Source organism: Musa acuminata, chromosome BXJ3-4, assembly GCF_036884655.1.
Source record: "Musa acuminata AAA Group cultivar baxijiao chromosome BXJ3-4, Cavendish_Baxijiao_AAA, whole genome shotgun sequence".
NCBI classification, from domain to species: domain Eukaryota; kingdom Viridiplantae; phylum Streptophyta; class Magnoliopsida; order Zingiberales; family Musaceae; genus Musa; species Musa acuminata.
The window spans coordinates 28,991,995-29,008,654 of NC_088352.1; the positions used below are offsets into that span (position 1 = coordinate 28,991,995).

The following is a 16,660-nucleotide window of genomic DNA, read 5'->3' on the forward strand; positions in this document are numbered from 1 at the left end:
GAGATTGATGGTTTGAAATATAACTTAATAAGCATTAGTCAACTTTGTGACAAAATATACAAAGTTAAATTTGAATCTCATGCTTACATCATAGACATACCAAACATACTATTGATCTTAATGACTTTCATAGTATAACTTTTTTTGGTCTTGAATGATAATATATGGATTTGGCATAGGAGACTAAGATATACTAGTATAAAATTGATTTCTCACATTTGAACCATAGAAATTATAAGAGAAATGTCTAAAATAAAATTTGTTAAAAATAAGATTTGTGATACATATCAGAAAAAAATATAAATAGTAACTTCAAACCTAAAAACTAGATATATTTAGACCACTATAACTAATTCACATGAACTTATTTGGACATATTGATATCACAAGTCTAGGATGTAGTAAATATACATTTGTAATTATTGATGACTATAATAGATAGACTTAGATGTACTCCTTGGCATATAAAAATAATTATTTTAAATTTTTTACTAAGTTTTGTAAATAAGTCCAAAATAAAAAAAAAGTTTTATGATTTTATCAATTCATAGCAATCATGGTAATAAATTTAAAAATTATAATTTTTAAGAGTTTTATTATTCAAATAGATATGACCATAAGATATCCATTTCAAGAAACCCACTATAAAATAGAGTTATTGATAGAAAGAATATGAGCATACAAGAAATTGTTATGCTCAATAAATATAGCTTACCAAAATACATTTGAGTTGAAGCTATTAACATGATTTGCTAAATTATTAATAGAGTCCTTATAAGGTAACATTTATGTAAAACTCCTTATAAGTTATAAAATAATAAAAGACCTAATATTTCATATTTTAAAGTCTTTTATTATAAATATTTTATTTTGAATAACAATGATGCCTTAAAAAAATTTGATACTAAATACGATAAATGTATTCTATTTCTAAACTTATAGAGTTTTCATTGAGAGATATTTAGTTATTGAAGAATCTATTCATATTAGTTTTAATTGACCTTCTCAAACTAAAAAAATTAATTTTGATGATGATTGTGTTAAACTTGAAAATTTAAATTTGAATGATGATTCTATCCTCTAAAGCAATTTGGATATATCTATTTTCGAAGAAACCTTACCTAAGAAATGAAAATATGTAGATACACATTCTAAGAAATTAATTATTGAGAATATCTTAAAAGACCTTCTTTATCTCAAATTGAGTATGAATTTATTGATGATGCTCATAAAGATAACTCATGGGTCTCAATAATACATGAAGAGCTTAATCAATTTAAGAAAAATAAAATTTGGACTATGATTCCTAGACCTAGTAATTATCTTATAATTGACATAAAATGGGTCTTTAGGAATAAACAAGATGAACAATGTATCGTGGTTTGAAACAATACAAGACTAAGGGCCAAAGGTTTCAACTAAGAAGAAGTTATAGATTATAAATAAATCTGGGCTCCTACAACTAGACTTGAAGTCATAAGAAAACTCAGTGCTTATGCTTATTTTAAAAATTTTAAACTATTTCAAATGAATATTAAATTTTTTTTAATGATTTTATTTCAAAAAAAGTTTATGTCGAACAACCAACTAGATTTAAAAATAATCTTTATCTAAATTATTTTATGAATTGTCTAAGGCTCTCCACAAGTTAAAACAAGCTCTTATAGGTCTTTTTTAAGTCTTAACTCTATTTTAAGTCAAAATAATTATTTTAAAGATAAGGTTAACACCATATTATTTATTAAAAAATTTAATAATAATATTTTTATTATTTAAATTTATATTAATATTACTTCTTTTGGTTTTACTAATAAAACTTTATGTGAATATTTATCAAAAGTAAAAACTAAGAATTTAAAATGAGACTAATGGTTGAACTAATATTTTTCTTAAACTTATAAATTAAATAATTTAAGGATAATTTTTTTATCAATTAAACTAAGTACACTCAACACCTACTTAAAAGATTGAACATGGAAAATTTTAAGGTCATCAATACTCCAATGAGTACATCCACAAAATTGGACATTGATAATGATAGTGAACCTTTTGATAAAAAACTTATAAAGGTATGATAGGAAGTTTATTGTATCTTACCATGACTAGACCTGATATTATGTTTAGTATCTTTGTGCTACGTTCCAATTAAATCTCATCCAACTTTAAAGTTATAAAAAAAAATTTAAATACTTAAAAGGAACACAATCCCTAGAACTATAGTACCCTAAATCTAGTAATTTTAATTTGACTATTTATACTGTTGTTGACTTTGTAAGATATTGAATAGATAAAAAAAAGTACCTTTGGATTTCATGTACTAGTTTCTTAGTCATCCAAGTAATTAAATTCTATCAGACTATCTACCGTTGAAGTTGAATATATTACGGTAAGTGTATATTTTGAACAATTTGTCTAGATGGAATACACTTTAGAAGAGTGGACTATACTTGAAAAACATCCCTATAAAGTGTAATAATACTGGTATAATTTATTTGATAAAAATTTCTATTCAATATTCTTGAACCAAGTTTTGATATTAGATATCATTTCATCAAGGATCATATTAGCAATCATGATATGTCTCTAGGTCCAATTAACACAAAATATTAATTAGTAGATATTTTTTACTAAATTATTGAGTGAGGTATAATTTGATTTTATTATAAGGGAATTAGGTCTATTAAATTTCTATAAAAGATGGTATATAGCCTTAACTAGGACATTAGATTTGAAATTTTAAAAAAATCACAATATCTTGAGATTTTTTATGAACATTTTTTTACTTTGTTTAAGCACTTTAGACTACCACAACCTGAATAGCTTGAGTTATTTTAATATATAATTTCTCCATTTTATTGATGACAAAGAAGGAGAAGTAGTAACTCATGTTTGGCTTTTGCTTGTCTTTGTTGATAACAAAAAGGAAGATATAATGGCTCATGCCTTTATAGGAAGAAATCTCATGTCTTATAAGTTTTTTTTTTTTTGGTAGTTATACAACTCATGTTAACTTATATTATCTTTTGATTTGCCATTATCTCTTAATAATGATTGAATATAGTTCTTTGAAACTTAAAATGTGATTGAACATTGATATTTGAGCTTGAAATGTTTGAATCATAATATCGATGAGATCAACTTAAATTCAGGACTAGTATTTAAAGGATATATGCTCTTTTTATTTTGAGTTTAAGTTCATCATAATTTTTTTTATGATAATATATAGATGGGGAGTCTTGTTAAGAACTATTATCAATTGGTTATTATCATAAAAGATGAAGAAATTATTAAATCCTAAACTTTGATAATAAAATCAATTAATGAACTACGAGTTGGCGATGAAGTAGCCTAAAGGAGAATGAGTGGTGGCCCCTCATGGAGAATAACATAAACCAATTGCCCCTAGGAGATTCCAAAGAAAGTTGTCTTTTGAAATCACTGAAATCGCTACTTGTTGCACTCCGCGCCAGCAAAGGGCCTTTATGTGAGGCCCATTAAAGGTCCAATGGCCAACACACATAAGTAGCTTGTCATGGTAAGCACCCGACCACTATCCAAAGGCATTTTGTTTTCTTCTACACCTGTGACCTTATTTGCCTTTATAAAATCACAATGTCATAACAATAATGATTGATCAAGTGCAGCAATCCTCAGCCACCATGGCCTAACTCCTACATGAGAATGAAGAACTAAAGGAGCAGGAGGGGTTGGTGATTGAGAGGGAGCACAACTGAGATAGGTCAACTTGACTCTAGACTCAAGTCAACAAGTTAGATCATGAGATTGAGGTGGGGAGGGACACGATCTTGACGCTTTATGCTCAGGTGGAATCACTTCAAAAGTCGATCAATGAAGTGAGGGTCATAAGGGTTAAGCTCAATGAGCTGGCTCTGAAGGCTGGAACTAAATTCAAATTTTTAAAAATTGAGAATGCCTTATTAAATATGGAGGTCGGCTCCCTCCAATACATCATAAAGGGTTTGACAAGGCAACTAGCCTAGGTGGAGGCCCACGAGCCAAAGATTGAAGTTAATAGGATGATTAAGTCCCTCTAGTATAAGGCCTCCTGAGCATTCAAGATGGAGCTAATGAGATTAAGAGTTAACTCCTTCAAATTTAGCTGCCAACTTGTAATCTCTTAAGTGCAATGTGACCACTCCAATCGAGGGTCAAGTGACCTTCATTGGCCTAGATGGAATCAACAACCATAATGAGTCTAACAATTCTTATGGAAGATGGCAATATTAAGTCAACGAGGAGATCAAAGGGGAGACAAACAAGATTGATCCACTAGCTAATACACCTCATGTTGAAGCTACCAAGTTGCCTACCAACAATCCACCTCCCGAGGTTGAGGAACAGAAGTCCAAGGTTGAGCCCTTGAACTTCATCGAGGCTCTTAGTTTAGCACACACCCAACCCCAAAGGAGGATAAGGTCAAGATCCTATCCTAGGACTCAAGCTGAACTATCCTATTTTCCTTCTCTTTCTTTTTTGTTTTTAGTTGGGAGGTTCTATTTTATTATAAAGAGCCCCAAGGATAATATACCAAGAATTTTATAAATGAAAATGACTTTTATAATATTTGTGCCAAAATTTGTGCCTTGATAATATTCATAAAGTTACAGATAATACTTTTTGAGATGAGAATGTGCTAAGTCTAAGGAATGTTCAACCTGCCCAGGGTTTGGAGTCGATAAGTTCTTGGTCGAACTTCCTCTAAGATTCGATATGGCTCTTCCCAATTCAACACCAACTTCCCCTTGGTATGATTTGGATCACTAACTTCAACCCTATGAAAGATCAAGTCTTCCACCTTTAGTCGTGTTGAACCCATTTATTAAAGAACTTGGCCATAGATGGGCCCTTCCTTTGACTTCATCAATTAGGTCAAGATTCACTCAAACTTCAACATTTGACACCCCCGCCATCCACTTAAGTGCTATAGCTTTGGTTCCATATGCTAAGCAAAAAGGTAATTCTTCTCTGGAAACCTTTGGTGCACTTTAAGAGATCTCATCCACTTAAGTGCCTCTGACCTTAGCCATCCTTATTTTCAAGTCTTCAAAAATGATTCTATTGGTGACTTTGGCTTAACCATTAGTCTGTGGAAAAGTTACAGACTCAAACTTTAGCTGGATCAAAGGAGTAATAAAATTTCTTAAACTTGATATTATTGAAATTACGTTTCGTTATTGGTGATTATTATTCGTTGGATGTCAAATTGGAAGATTATACTTTTCTAAATGAACCCTTTGACTTACCTTAGAGATGGAGGTCAAAGGTTCGGCTTTAGCCCACTTAGTTAAATAGTCAATTCCAACTATGAGATACTTTCTTTGGCCTAAGACGGGAGAGAATGGTCATAAAATGTCTAACCCCCATATTGCAAAAGGCGATGACGAGTACAAGAGAGTCCGTTCGATTGAGGGGAATCCCTATATTCAAGTATTGCATTGACACTACAATAGTGTATATACTCCAAAGCATCCTATTTAAGGGTCGGTCAATAATATTCTTGCTATAGAATTTTGAAGGTAATATATTATGCTATGATATATTGTCCACGTGTTCCCTCATAAACTTCATATGACACTCGAGCAACCTCCTTAGGGTGGAGGCAACATACGAGAGGCTATGTTATAGATCATTTGTAGAGTATATCATTTATGATGCTATACCATGATTGTTGTCTACCGAAAAAACTTTTGTTTTGAGGTATCATTGGATATTCCTCATCCAAGTGTCTCGAGTGATGTCACTACCATCTCACTTTTGTTGATGCAAGTATCTTGATAGAATTTCAATAATTGAGATAGAGTTAGCCATCATATTATCGCCCCGAGGAATCTGTTCAATACTAAATAAAGGGATGTCAGCTACCATTTTCTTTGCCTTTGCTAGATATGCATCGTAGTGGGATCATGAGCTTTATATACTTCATTTAACTTAGTTGATGACTAATTGAGAGTCGTAAACTTTTATATTTGTCACATTTATTTATTTACTAAGACGAAACCCTGTTTGTAAAGCTTTATATTCAGTCTTATTGTTAGTCACTTTGAAGTCAAATCAAAGTACATATTTATAAGCTGCTCCACGCTGCTCCACTACAAAGTTTGCTAAGACCTACCCCTTGATAATTATCTCCATTACAAAGTTTGTCAAGGCCTACGCCTTGATGGCAGTCTGCAAATATCCATGAAAGTTCATAAAAATTGGTTAAGCCCAATCCAACTCTGTTAGCTACTAAGGGTTCGTTTTGGGTTTGCATTGAGGACCTAATGCACATTTCAAATATAATTTAATGTTTGATATTTTTTTTAAAATTACATTTGGCTTGAATACTATCTTGCAAATGTTCAAATATTGATGCTATCTTAGTATATAACATTAACATTTTAACATTTGTGAGATGTTAATATAATTTTTAAAATTTTTAAAATACATTATGATATTATTAAAAATACCCAAATGATCAACATGTTTTAGTGAAAAACCAGCATAATTTATATCTTCTTTAATGTAAAATTTTATTTGTTTAACTCTAGCTACATGTAATAAATGAGGAGACACAAAAAAAGAAAGAAGAAATTGCAATTGATACTGTAGTATAAATTCCATTTGACTACAAGTATCAAAGCCAGAAAAAGAAATAAGAACAAGCCATCGCAATCACCAAATATCACACAATCCAAAGGATAAATTAACACCGAGAAGAAGCAGGGGTAACAACAATTTTCACCAACAAATCTTACATTATTGCTGGTTGGTTAAAAACAATTGATACTATGTTTCAGCAGATATTACAACCCGACACAGACTACTCTTTTGTGCATGGTTGAATTTTGAATAGTGATGACTGGTCTCCTATAAATTAAATCAACTCCAATTTGGTAGATGTAATCTCTGAATAGTGATGACTGGTCTTGTGAATAATGATGCCAACGTGACCAGTCCATTGCATGCAGTTCATCGAACCAGTCAAATAATATGCATTCAGAAACTCATGCATCTGCGTATCTAACATTCACTTACTAGTCCTCCTGCCATCATATGAGAAGTAATGACAATTCAATAAATAAATATTGGAGTACATTTATCTGAAGCCCTCAGATCTGTTCTTGTGAGAGGACAAAAGAAAAGTTCAGTCTTGTGGAATAGGCCGGGTGTTATTCCAAAGCCATTCACGAGCCCCACCATCCAACATAGGTGAAACCTGTGGAAAGACAAAAAAAACTTCATCAAAAGTTTACAATGGTCACTCTCCAGACTTGGGAGTTCCACGGCAAAGAGAATATGATGATTGACTAGTTCTTGACCATGGTAAAAGAGCAACTAATTAATTCTAGGGATGTGGCATCTTCAAAAATGCTATAAACAAAGTAATTGGCCCTGCACAGATGAAATGTGTGGTCACAGGTTTCTTGCAATGGGCATGACTTTCTGGCATGATGTCTACTGTTATAAGTTTTTCTACCGCACACACCATACAATTGTTTTTATTTAGTGAAATGGATGAAATTATGATAAACTGTAGATGAAAATATCATAGACCTATAATGTTCCATAAAGTTGTTCTCACATTAAGACCATGGAATTGACTTATTTCTAGAGATAAAGTATATTATTGCAATCATCAGGAGAAAGATGTCAATTCCATGTGATTTAGTGGTCAAGCAGATTTTCCAAGGTCTTGTATATGGTATCAGAATACTTGATATGGTTCGTTTGGCTAACAGATCATGGGCTAGGTTCTTAGAGTTGTTTCAGTTCAATGAGATGAGTACACTTGTGTGTATGATAGCAGCATGGTGCAGGATTAGTGCCCTAACAAGGACAATACATGATGGAAATCGAGACACCTGATTTTAGACTAGGCATGTATTCTGATTTTTACTAGGTGTAGAAAGAAGAAATGACAACTTGAACCAGTGATTTAAAAAGCGCTAGGCGCCAAAAGGCGCCAAGGTCCAAAAACGCCCGAGGCGCTAGGCGCTCGCCCAGGCGCTCGCCCGAGCGAAGCGAGGCGCTAAAATATAAAAATATAAAATATAATTATTTAAAATTTTAAATAAAAATATAAAAATATATAATATAATTAATAAATATAATCACATTAACAGTATAAATCTTCTGACGGAGAAACGAGGAAGCAGCGGCGGCAGCGGCGAGCGGCAGCAGCGGCAGCGGGAAAGGGAAAGGGAGCGGAAGGCGCGAGCAGCGGGAGGCCTCGAGGGAGGCGCGAGCAGTGGGAAGGCTCGCGGGAGGGCTCGCAGGAGGCGAGAGGGCTCGCGGGAGGCGCGAGCAGCGGGAGGCGTGAGCAGCGGGAGGGCTCGAGGGAGGCGCGAGCAGCGGGAAGGCTCGCGGGAGGGCTCGCAGGAGACGCGAGCAGCGAGAGGGCTCGCGGGAGGCGCGAGCAGCAGGAGGGCTCGCAGGAGGCGCGAGCAGCGAGAGGGCTCGCGGGAGGCACGAGCAGCGGGAAGGCTCGCGGGAGGCACGAGCAGCGGGAAGGCTCGCGGGAGGCGCGAGCAGCGACAGCGGCGAGCAGCGGCAGCGGGAGCAGCGACAGCGAGCGACGAGATTGCGATCGGGATCGGCAGCGGCAGCAGGTTAGGGTTGGGGTTATATCGGTTTAGTTGGTTCGATTGAACCAACTAACAACCGAACCAGAACCGAACCAGACCTAAAATTCTGGTTCGGTTTACCTAGGCGCTCGCCCGAAGCGCCCAGCGCCTGGGCTCGGGCGAGCGCCCAGGCGGCGCCTGATTGAAGCGCGCCGCCTGGGACATTAGCGAGGCGCTCGGGCCTCGCCTCGCCTCGCCCGAGCGCCTAGGCGAGCGCCCGAGCGCCTTTTGCAATCACTGACTTGAACTGCTTTCAATTGGTGAAAATTTGGATTTTGATATAATTGAACATGTTTTCATTTTACTCTAGTTAATTTTTTTCTTTGAAAACATTTTAGTACTGAAAGGGGTTTCTTTTATAAAAAATCATAAGTTGTCACATGACAAATAATTCAGTTTCCTAACTTGCTCAAGGAGAAGAAAATGAAACCAATGAAGAAAGAAAAATGAAAGATAACAAATTTTGGGTTTCTGTAATAATTACAATTTTTTTATTGAAGATTCAGTCTCTATAAGGAAGGTCCATCATGGCTGAAAAATTTACAAATAAGGCAAAATATTCATCAAAATAAATATATAAAATCATCTTCGTCAAAGAAGGATACAATAAATAATTGATGTCTTCAAATAATTTTGTTAACTGTAATCTCACATTATATTCTTTCCTTATTTTTGTATTCTTTTATCTTCTTATAGTTGGGAGTCCATGAAGAAAGGGATTGTGACTACGACATCAGTGAATGAATGCATGTTTCTTTTCATGACATGCGATGTGTTGAGGCCACAATCTTTCTCCCAAAGTAAGCTATGAGGATTTTGAGCGAGTGCAAAAGATTTATTTATTTCTTGTCCCCTTTTCATCTTTCTCTTGAATTGTCCTACCACTTAAATTCCACCAGATCACTGTTGTCCTATATCTTCCCTTGACCATACACAATCCACCAAACCCAACTGCCGAGGACCTAAGATACCCAACATTAGAAAGTAATGGATCAACCTCACAATCAAGTAAAGGTAGTCAGAAAAGATTATACCAAATTTCCTTTTCTGCACAATCTTTAAGCAACATTAGGTAAAACCATGCAAGTAAATATACTAGCTGAAAGAAAATTCTCAAACACTAAATTGTCAATTCAATCATAGGACAGTAAGGAAAAATATCAAGCTAGCTTTAAGATGCTTTAGGTAACTAACCTTTTCCCAAACTTGTGCATGATAATCATTGAGCCAGTTGATTTCCGCGTGAGATAACAAAGATAAGTCAACCAATTTATTCTAGCAAAAAAAGACCATTAAACACAATAATTAATGTGTCCTTATTATGACAAGTATTTCCCAGAAGGTTGATCCCAAACAAAAAAAAATTACAAACTTTGAAAAAGAGAGAATATCATGGATCTAATATAAGCACTTCTCTCCCTAAAAACATGTCATACTTAAGCTGTCCTAAAATGTCCTGTAAAGTTCATGTACGCACCAAATAGATGTGTAATTGATCTAAGTAACTTAAGTACACAAACTATATAGTTAATTGTGCTTGCAGATGAGATATTATACAAAATATTAAGCAATCAAACTAGTGCTATCCACATTTGTCTGTCCTAATATCACATGCCTAGTGCAGAGTTACTATTAGAGAAAATATGCATGCTAAACATTCTGGGCAATTAACAATACATATCTCAACAACTTAAAAGCTCACATATATTGTTAAAACAATCGGAACTTTCAAAACATAATAAGAGAACATAATTAAAAGCTCTCATTAAGAGAACCACAAAACATAATAAGATTTTGACATTATCTAACTAATATCTCACGACAGAAGGCAAGCAGAAACTACTGAAGCCAACAAGTTTAATGGTTCCATACATTGATGCATGCCCTTACAATCTTAAAGGCAAGATCCATGCCACATGTTGAAATTTCACGTCCCAAAATTCCAGTCACATTGTCGTATACCTTGGCACATTCTGTTAAGTTCGTTTTCTTGTTAAAAAATTTGCAGATACGACTAAGAACAATAGTCCTGATGTGTCATTTGAATTCCTAATTTGTTGTATTTCGTTAGTCATTTGCTTAACTGATGCCTTGCAAGAAGATTGACATAGTATAACTTTCTAATACATATTGCAAATATTTAACAATATCAATAGAGTTGTTATATCTTTCACTGAAATTGGATACTCCATATTTTTTACCACCTACGATATAAAGATTCTATTGCAAAATTGAGGACACCAGATTCTGTGTGCTGAGGAAATCAATCTAATCGTAAAATATGAGATAATTATTATGGATGCAATTTAACCACCAATTGCAAGTTCTTCATGAACAATAATATATTTCAGAGCAAAATATGTTTACATACCTGTATTGGGACAAATGTAAGTTTTTCAAAACCAAGGTAACCAATGCCTCCATAATAATTTGGCAACTCAAACTCTTTTACAATAAGGAGGTTCTGAAAAAACAAACATGAGAAGTGAATCATTTGAGAAATAACAGATTCTTTTTCATACAATAAATCTACACTTAAAATCACAAAATAAACATAAAGACTAGGAACATATAGCAAATAGTGACATGAATAGTTTGTCACCTATATTAACTGTGAAGGTTTGTTGGCTAATCATGTGCTAGACAATCTCAAAGTGTTGCACCTTAATTAGTATTCTAGGTTAAAAGAAAGCAGGTTAATCATTTCAATGTGGCTAATATTTGGTTGCAACAAACCATCACTCTGATAGCAGGGGTAGGGCTATGTAGATTGACCCTAATTAGTCAGACTGTTTTTTATGACCCTCCAAAGACTGTTTTCATCTAAGTTTAGCTTTCTCAAACTTCACCATATCAACCTCTGTTGCAAGAAAATTACTTTATTATTGCATTTATCTTACTATTATGCCCAAATGGTTTTATAGTGGATTACTTAATTTGCTATATCTCCACGTTAACTCAGATGCTTTTCTTGGGCAAACTTTCTGGTTGAGTTTTGATTGTACCGAAGTTTCGAGATTCGCTCGGTACGGTACAATACTGTATACCGAGCTATCACAAACAAACTTCTAAACAGGATGTTTGATGTAATGCTTATGTATGTCCGTGTCTTTTGGTATGTTCATGCTTTGCACAACATGTAGAGGAACGGTCGAAGGCTTAATAGTCCCATTTTAGTTGGTTTGGTGGCCGCTTTAGGCTTGTAAATAAATGTTGTGTCATGTGGACACTTGTGAGAGATTTTCAATCTGTAGTGGACCATTTTGACCCTTTGTTGTTCAACTGTTCAGAACTTGTAAAGTCTGTTTGTAATTTGCATTATCTATGAAGTGTTTTCGGAGATGTTTGCTTGTGGATCCCGAGTGAGGCGTTTTCTCTATCCCGTTTTTTCTTTTATAGGTCCTAAGGGACCATGAGAGGCTTTGGGAAGGCTGACCTTTGCGGACGGACACGCAAGGGTGCCGCACGACTTAGGCAAAACCAGATAAATCCGTGACAGATGGTATTAGAGCGGGACAAGCACTCATAGAAACACTTAGCATGCAAACGTGGGGGACCTAGCGGGACTGCGTTGAGGGCAGTCAGCACAAGTGCGATAGTTTGGGGGAAAACGGGCATGGAGATGTAGGGAAAAGGAGTCGCTCGGAGGAGCGGGCATCTAAGAGTGGCATTTAGAGGAATAGCCAACCCTTCGCGCAAGAGACACCACGAGGACAAGCAAGCTAGGAAGAATGCGGAGCACACAAAAGTTGGGATGGCCGAGTTCGAGCTACGGCTCGACGTTGACAACAATACTTGATGGTGCTCACGGCAAGCAAGGCGCTTGGTAAAGGAGACCATGCAAGGTGGAATGAGTTGCTCAACGACCGAAAGAGCTGTGCAAAGCTCACAGAGGTGAGGGGAATTGCTAGCTCGAAGAATTCGTTACTCATGCATGGGCTTATATGCGGACGATGGAATGTTTGCGGCCATCCTAAAGCGACCGAAACTCGGCGCCATGGAGCATTGAAACTTTCTCTTCAGCATGTGAAGGATACATCCGTAGGAAGCTGAAGTGTGCAGCGAGTTCAGCATGTTGCTAGGCCTTGAGTGGTGCAATGGGGGCCGTATTAACGTGGAGTCGCAATCTAGCAAGTGCGTTTGCAGGAGGCAGAACAATGCGCAGTTTGTTCAGCAAATCGGAGTAGACCAAGGGGATGGTGGTCCCCGAAACAAAGAGAGATGTTGCTCCAACGGGATAGATATCCATGAGGGATAAGTCTCAATTCTCCAGAGGGAGTATCATATGTAATAGACCGCACATGTTTTGGAGTAGTACCTCAAAAACAACTCCACGATGCTCAACGGACCGAGTGAGCGGCGAGGAGTCGTCGTATGATCTCGCTTGAGAGAATGCATTGGTGGATGCATTGCGAGATCAAGTGGGGGAGCGACCCAAAGCAACACAAATGAAGGCACACCTGGAGTCGATATGGAGATCAGACTCAAGGGAGGGCTGACTCGTGGAATGGTGGGCGCGAGAGCCACCATCAACTCAATGCAAAACGAGGAGTGGAGCAACTTGGGTGTAACTTGGCGAAGTACCCAAGCCACATGAAGTGAGTCGACATAGAAGATTGAACATGGAGCGTAAGCACAAAGGTTTCCTTGGACAGAGGTCAAGGGCATGAACTCTTGCAGAGACAAGAGCAGGATCATGTTGTTCCATGGGTCCTTCATTCTAATGGAGCGGACTCATCTTGCATAGTGCCAAAGACAAAGGGAGCTTTTGGGCACATACACCTTATCTCGGAGAAGCATTTGATTGAGGATCTAAGGTGACTCAACTTACGAAGGTGAAGTTGAGTTCAGAAGGCCTTGGCACGGGGCAAGAGGACGCGGAGGCGGGTACTTTTGAAGAATATGCCACAATGTTGCCATTCAAGTTGCCATGAAGGAAGCGGTGCGTAGCGGAGATTGTGTTGGTAGGGGCAGAGGCCCAGGATCCAGACAATGATGCACCACTTTCAGCGAAGTCGATGGACTTCGGGAGCTACTAGGCGACGGATTGTCCTAGAGTGGTGCTTCATCTAGGTGTGACCCAAGAGCAGGTGGATGAAGGTCGATTGCCAAAGGAACGAACAAATTCGAAGGTGAAAAAGACCCTGCGATGTATTGGCAGAGGCCACACATGGAGGGATCACAATTCGAGTCCATCCCACATTGTCACGGACAAGCTTCTAAACAGGATGTTTAATGTAATGCTTATGTATGTTCGTCTCTTTTGGTATGTTTATGCTTTGCATAGCATGTAGAGGGATGGCCGAAGGCTTAATAGTCTCATTTTAGTTGGGTTTGGTGGTCGCTTTAGGCTTGTAAATAAAGGTTATGTCATGTGGACACTTGTGAAAGATTTTCGGTATGTAGTGGACCATTTTGACCCTTTATTGTGCAACTGTTCAAAGCTTGTAAAGTCTGTTTGTAATTTGCATTGTCTATGAAGTGTTTTCGGAGATGTTTGCTTGTGGATCCCGAATGAGGTGTTTTCTCTATCCCGTTTTCTCTTTTATATGTCCTAAGGGACCATGGGAGGCTTTGGGAAGGCTGACCTTTGCGGACGGACATGCAAGGGTGCCGCACGACTTAGGCAAAACCAATTAAGTCCGTAACATATGGTATCAGAGCGGGACAAGCACTCATAGAAACACTTGGCATGCAAATGTGGTGGACCTAGCGGGGTTGCGTTGAGGGCAGTTAGCACACGTACGACCGTTTGGGTGAAAACGACATGGAGATGTAGGGAAAAAGAGTCGCTCGGAGGAGCGGGCATCTGAGATTGGCATTCAGAGGAATGGCCAACCCTTCGTGCAATAGGCACCACGAGAACAAGCAAGCTTGGAAAAATGCGAAGCGCACAAAGGTTGGGATAGCTAAGTTTAAGCTACGGCTTAACGTTGACAACTATACTTGATGATGCTTAAGGCAAGCGAGACGCTTGGTAAAGGATGAGACCTTGCAAGATGGAATGAGCTGCTCAGCGACCGAAAGAGTTATGCAAAGCTCACAGATGTGAGGGAAATTGCTAACTCGAAGAATTCGGTACTCATGCATGGGCTTGTATGCGGACGATGGAATGTTCGTGGCCATCCTAAGGCGACTGAAACTCGACGCCATAGAGCATTGAAACTTTCTCTTCGTCATATGAAGGATACGTCCGTAGGAGGCTAAAGTGTGCAGCGAGTTCAGCATGTTGCTAGGCCTTAAGTGGTGCAGTGGGGGCTGCATTGACGTGGAATCGCAATCTAGCAAGTACGTTTGTAGGAGGCAAAACAATGCGCAGTTTATTCAGCAAATCGGAGTAATATAAGGGGATGGTGGTCTCCGAAACGAAGAGAGATGTTGCTCCAATGGGATAGATATCCAGGAGGGATAAGTCCCGCCTCTCCAAAGGGAGAATCATGTGCAACAGACCGCACATGTTAAGGAGTACCTCAACAGACAACAACTCCACGAAGCTCAATAGACCGAGCAAGCGACAAGGAGTCGTCGTATGATCTCGTTTGAGAGAATGCATTGGTGGATGCATTGCGAGATCAAGTTGGGGAGCAACCCAAAACAACACAAATGAAGGCACACTTGGAATCGATATGGAGATCGGACTCAAGTGAGGGCTGACCCGTGGAATGGTGGGTGCGAGGGCCATCATCAACTCAATGCAAAAACGAGGAGCGGAGTAACTTAGGTGTAACTTGGCGAAGTACCCAAGCCGCATGAAGAGAGCCAGCATAGAAGATGGAACATGGAGCGATGGCACAGTGCTTTCCTTGGACAAAGGTCAAGGACATAAACTCTTGCAGAGGCAAGAGCAAGATCATGTTGTTCCATGGGTCCATTCTGACGGAGCGAACTCATCTTGCATGGCGCGAAAGACAAAGGGAGCTTCTAGGCACATACACCTTATCTCGGAGAAGCATTTTATGGAGGAACTAAGACGACTCAACTTGCGAAGGAGAAGTTGGGTCCAGAAGGCCTTGGCATGGGGCAAGAGGACGTGGAGGAGAGTACTCTTGAAGAATATGCCTCAGTGTTGCCAGTCAAGTTGCTAGGCAAGAAGCGGTATGCAACGGAGATTGTGCACCATTTTCAGCGAAGTCGATGGACTTCGGGAGCTACTAGGCGACGGACTGTCCTTGAGCGGTGCTTCATCTAGGTGTGACCCAAGAGTGGGTGGATGAAGGTTGATTGCTAAAGGAGCAAACAAAATCGAAAGTGGAAGAGGCCCTACGATGTATTGGCAGAGGACACACATGGAGGGATCACAATTCGAGTTCATCCCACAAGGATTAGAATGCAATAGAGATGTCACCAAGAGGTGACATGGTGCAGCGGATCGTGGTGGAACAGTTCGTGGCAATGTGATACACACAACATAGTCCCATGAGGGACTAGATCATACGGAGGTATGATCGGGAGCTACTGGAAGCTCCACTTCGGTGAACAACACGACAGAAAGAAGGGCTATGGATTCAAGGAGTGAAGGTCATGGTACCGCAGAGGCAGGTCTTCTATGCGTGCATCGAATTTTGCATCAGATAAAAACCTTGGTCATCAGCATATGGGGGCTGTGTTCCACCAAGGGAAAAGTTCGAATACAAGTACCAGTGAGTCCCATGGGAGGGACTTGATCATGCAGCGGTATGATCGAAGTAGCTGGAGAGTTGGACTGCTCTAGAGCCCATATTCACTTAAGGGAGCCCGGCAAGTCAGAGGACAAGGTCGAGTAAACAAACGTTGCTACCAAGGAAGCTAAGGAGAACAGAATCGGTGCAAATCCTACAACGTCATGGTAGAGGCCATGTATGGGAGTTGCAATCTGTCTTTCCATCGACTAAAGGGAGCTGCTTGGAGAACACAGAGGTGTTGAAGCAGGGGGTCGAAAGGGGCGAGGAAGCGACGACGAGTCCAGAGGGACTTAGCTACCTAAAATCAAGCATCAGTTAGAATGGAGGTGGACTCCGAGGAGTGCCACAAAGATATATCTACTGATCGTGAAG

The 16,660-nt window shown here is 38.4% G+C and overlaps 1 protein-coding gene across 1 annotated transcript in view; it reads right to left on the reverse strand.

Moving 5' to 3' along the window:
* Window positions 1–6,721: 6,721 nt before the first annotated feature.
* Window positions 6,722–16,660, reverse strand: part of LOC135636634 (aminopeptidase P2-like) — a 64,872-nt gene continuing 54,933 nt past the window's right edge. The window contains exons 11-13 of the mRNA XM_065148505.1: window positions 10,999–11,091; window positions 9,822–9,902; window positions 6,722–7,219 (exon numbers count right to left, since the gene is read on the reverse strand). Of these exons, the coding sequence (XP_065004577.1) occupies window positions 7,148–7,219; window positions 9,822–9,902; window positions 10,999–11,091 (246 nt within the window). The 3' untranslated portion in view covers window positions 6,722–7,147. The remainder of the gene's footprint in view (window positions 7,220–9,821; window positions 9,903–10,998; window positions 11,092–16,660) is intronic.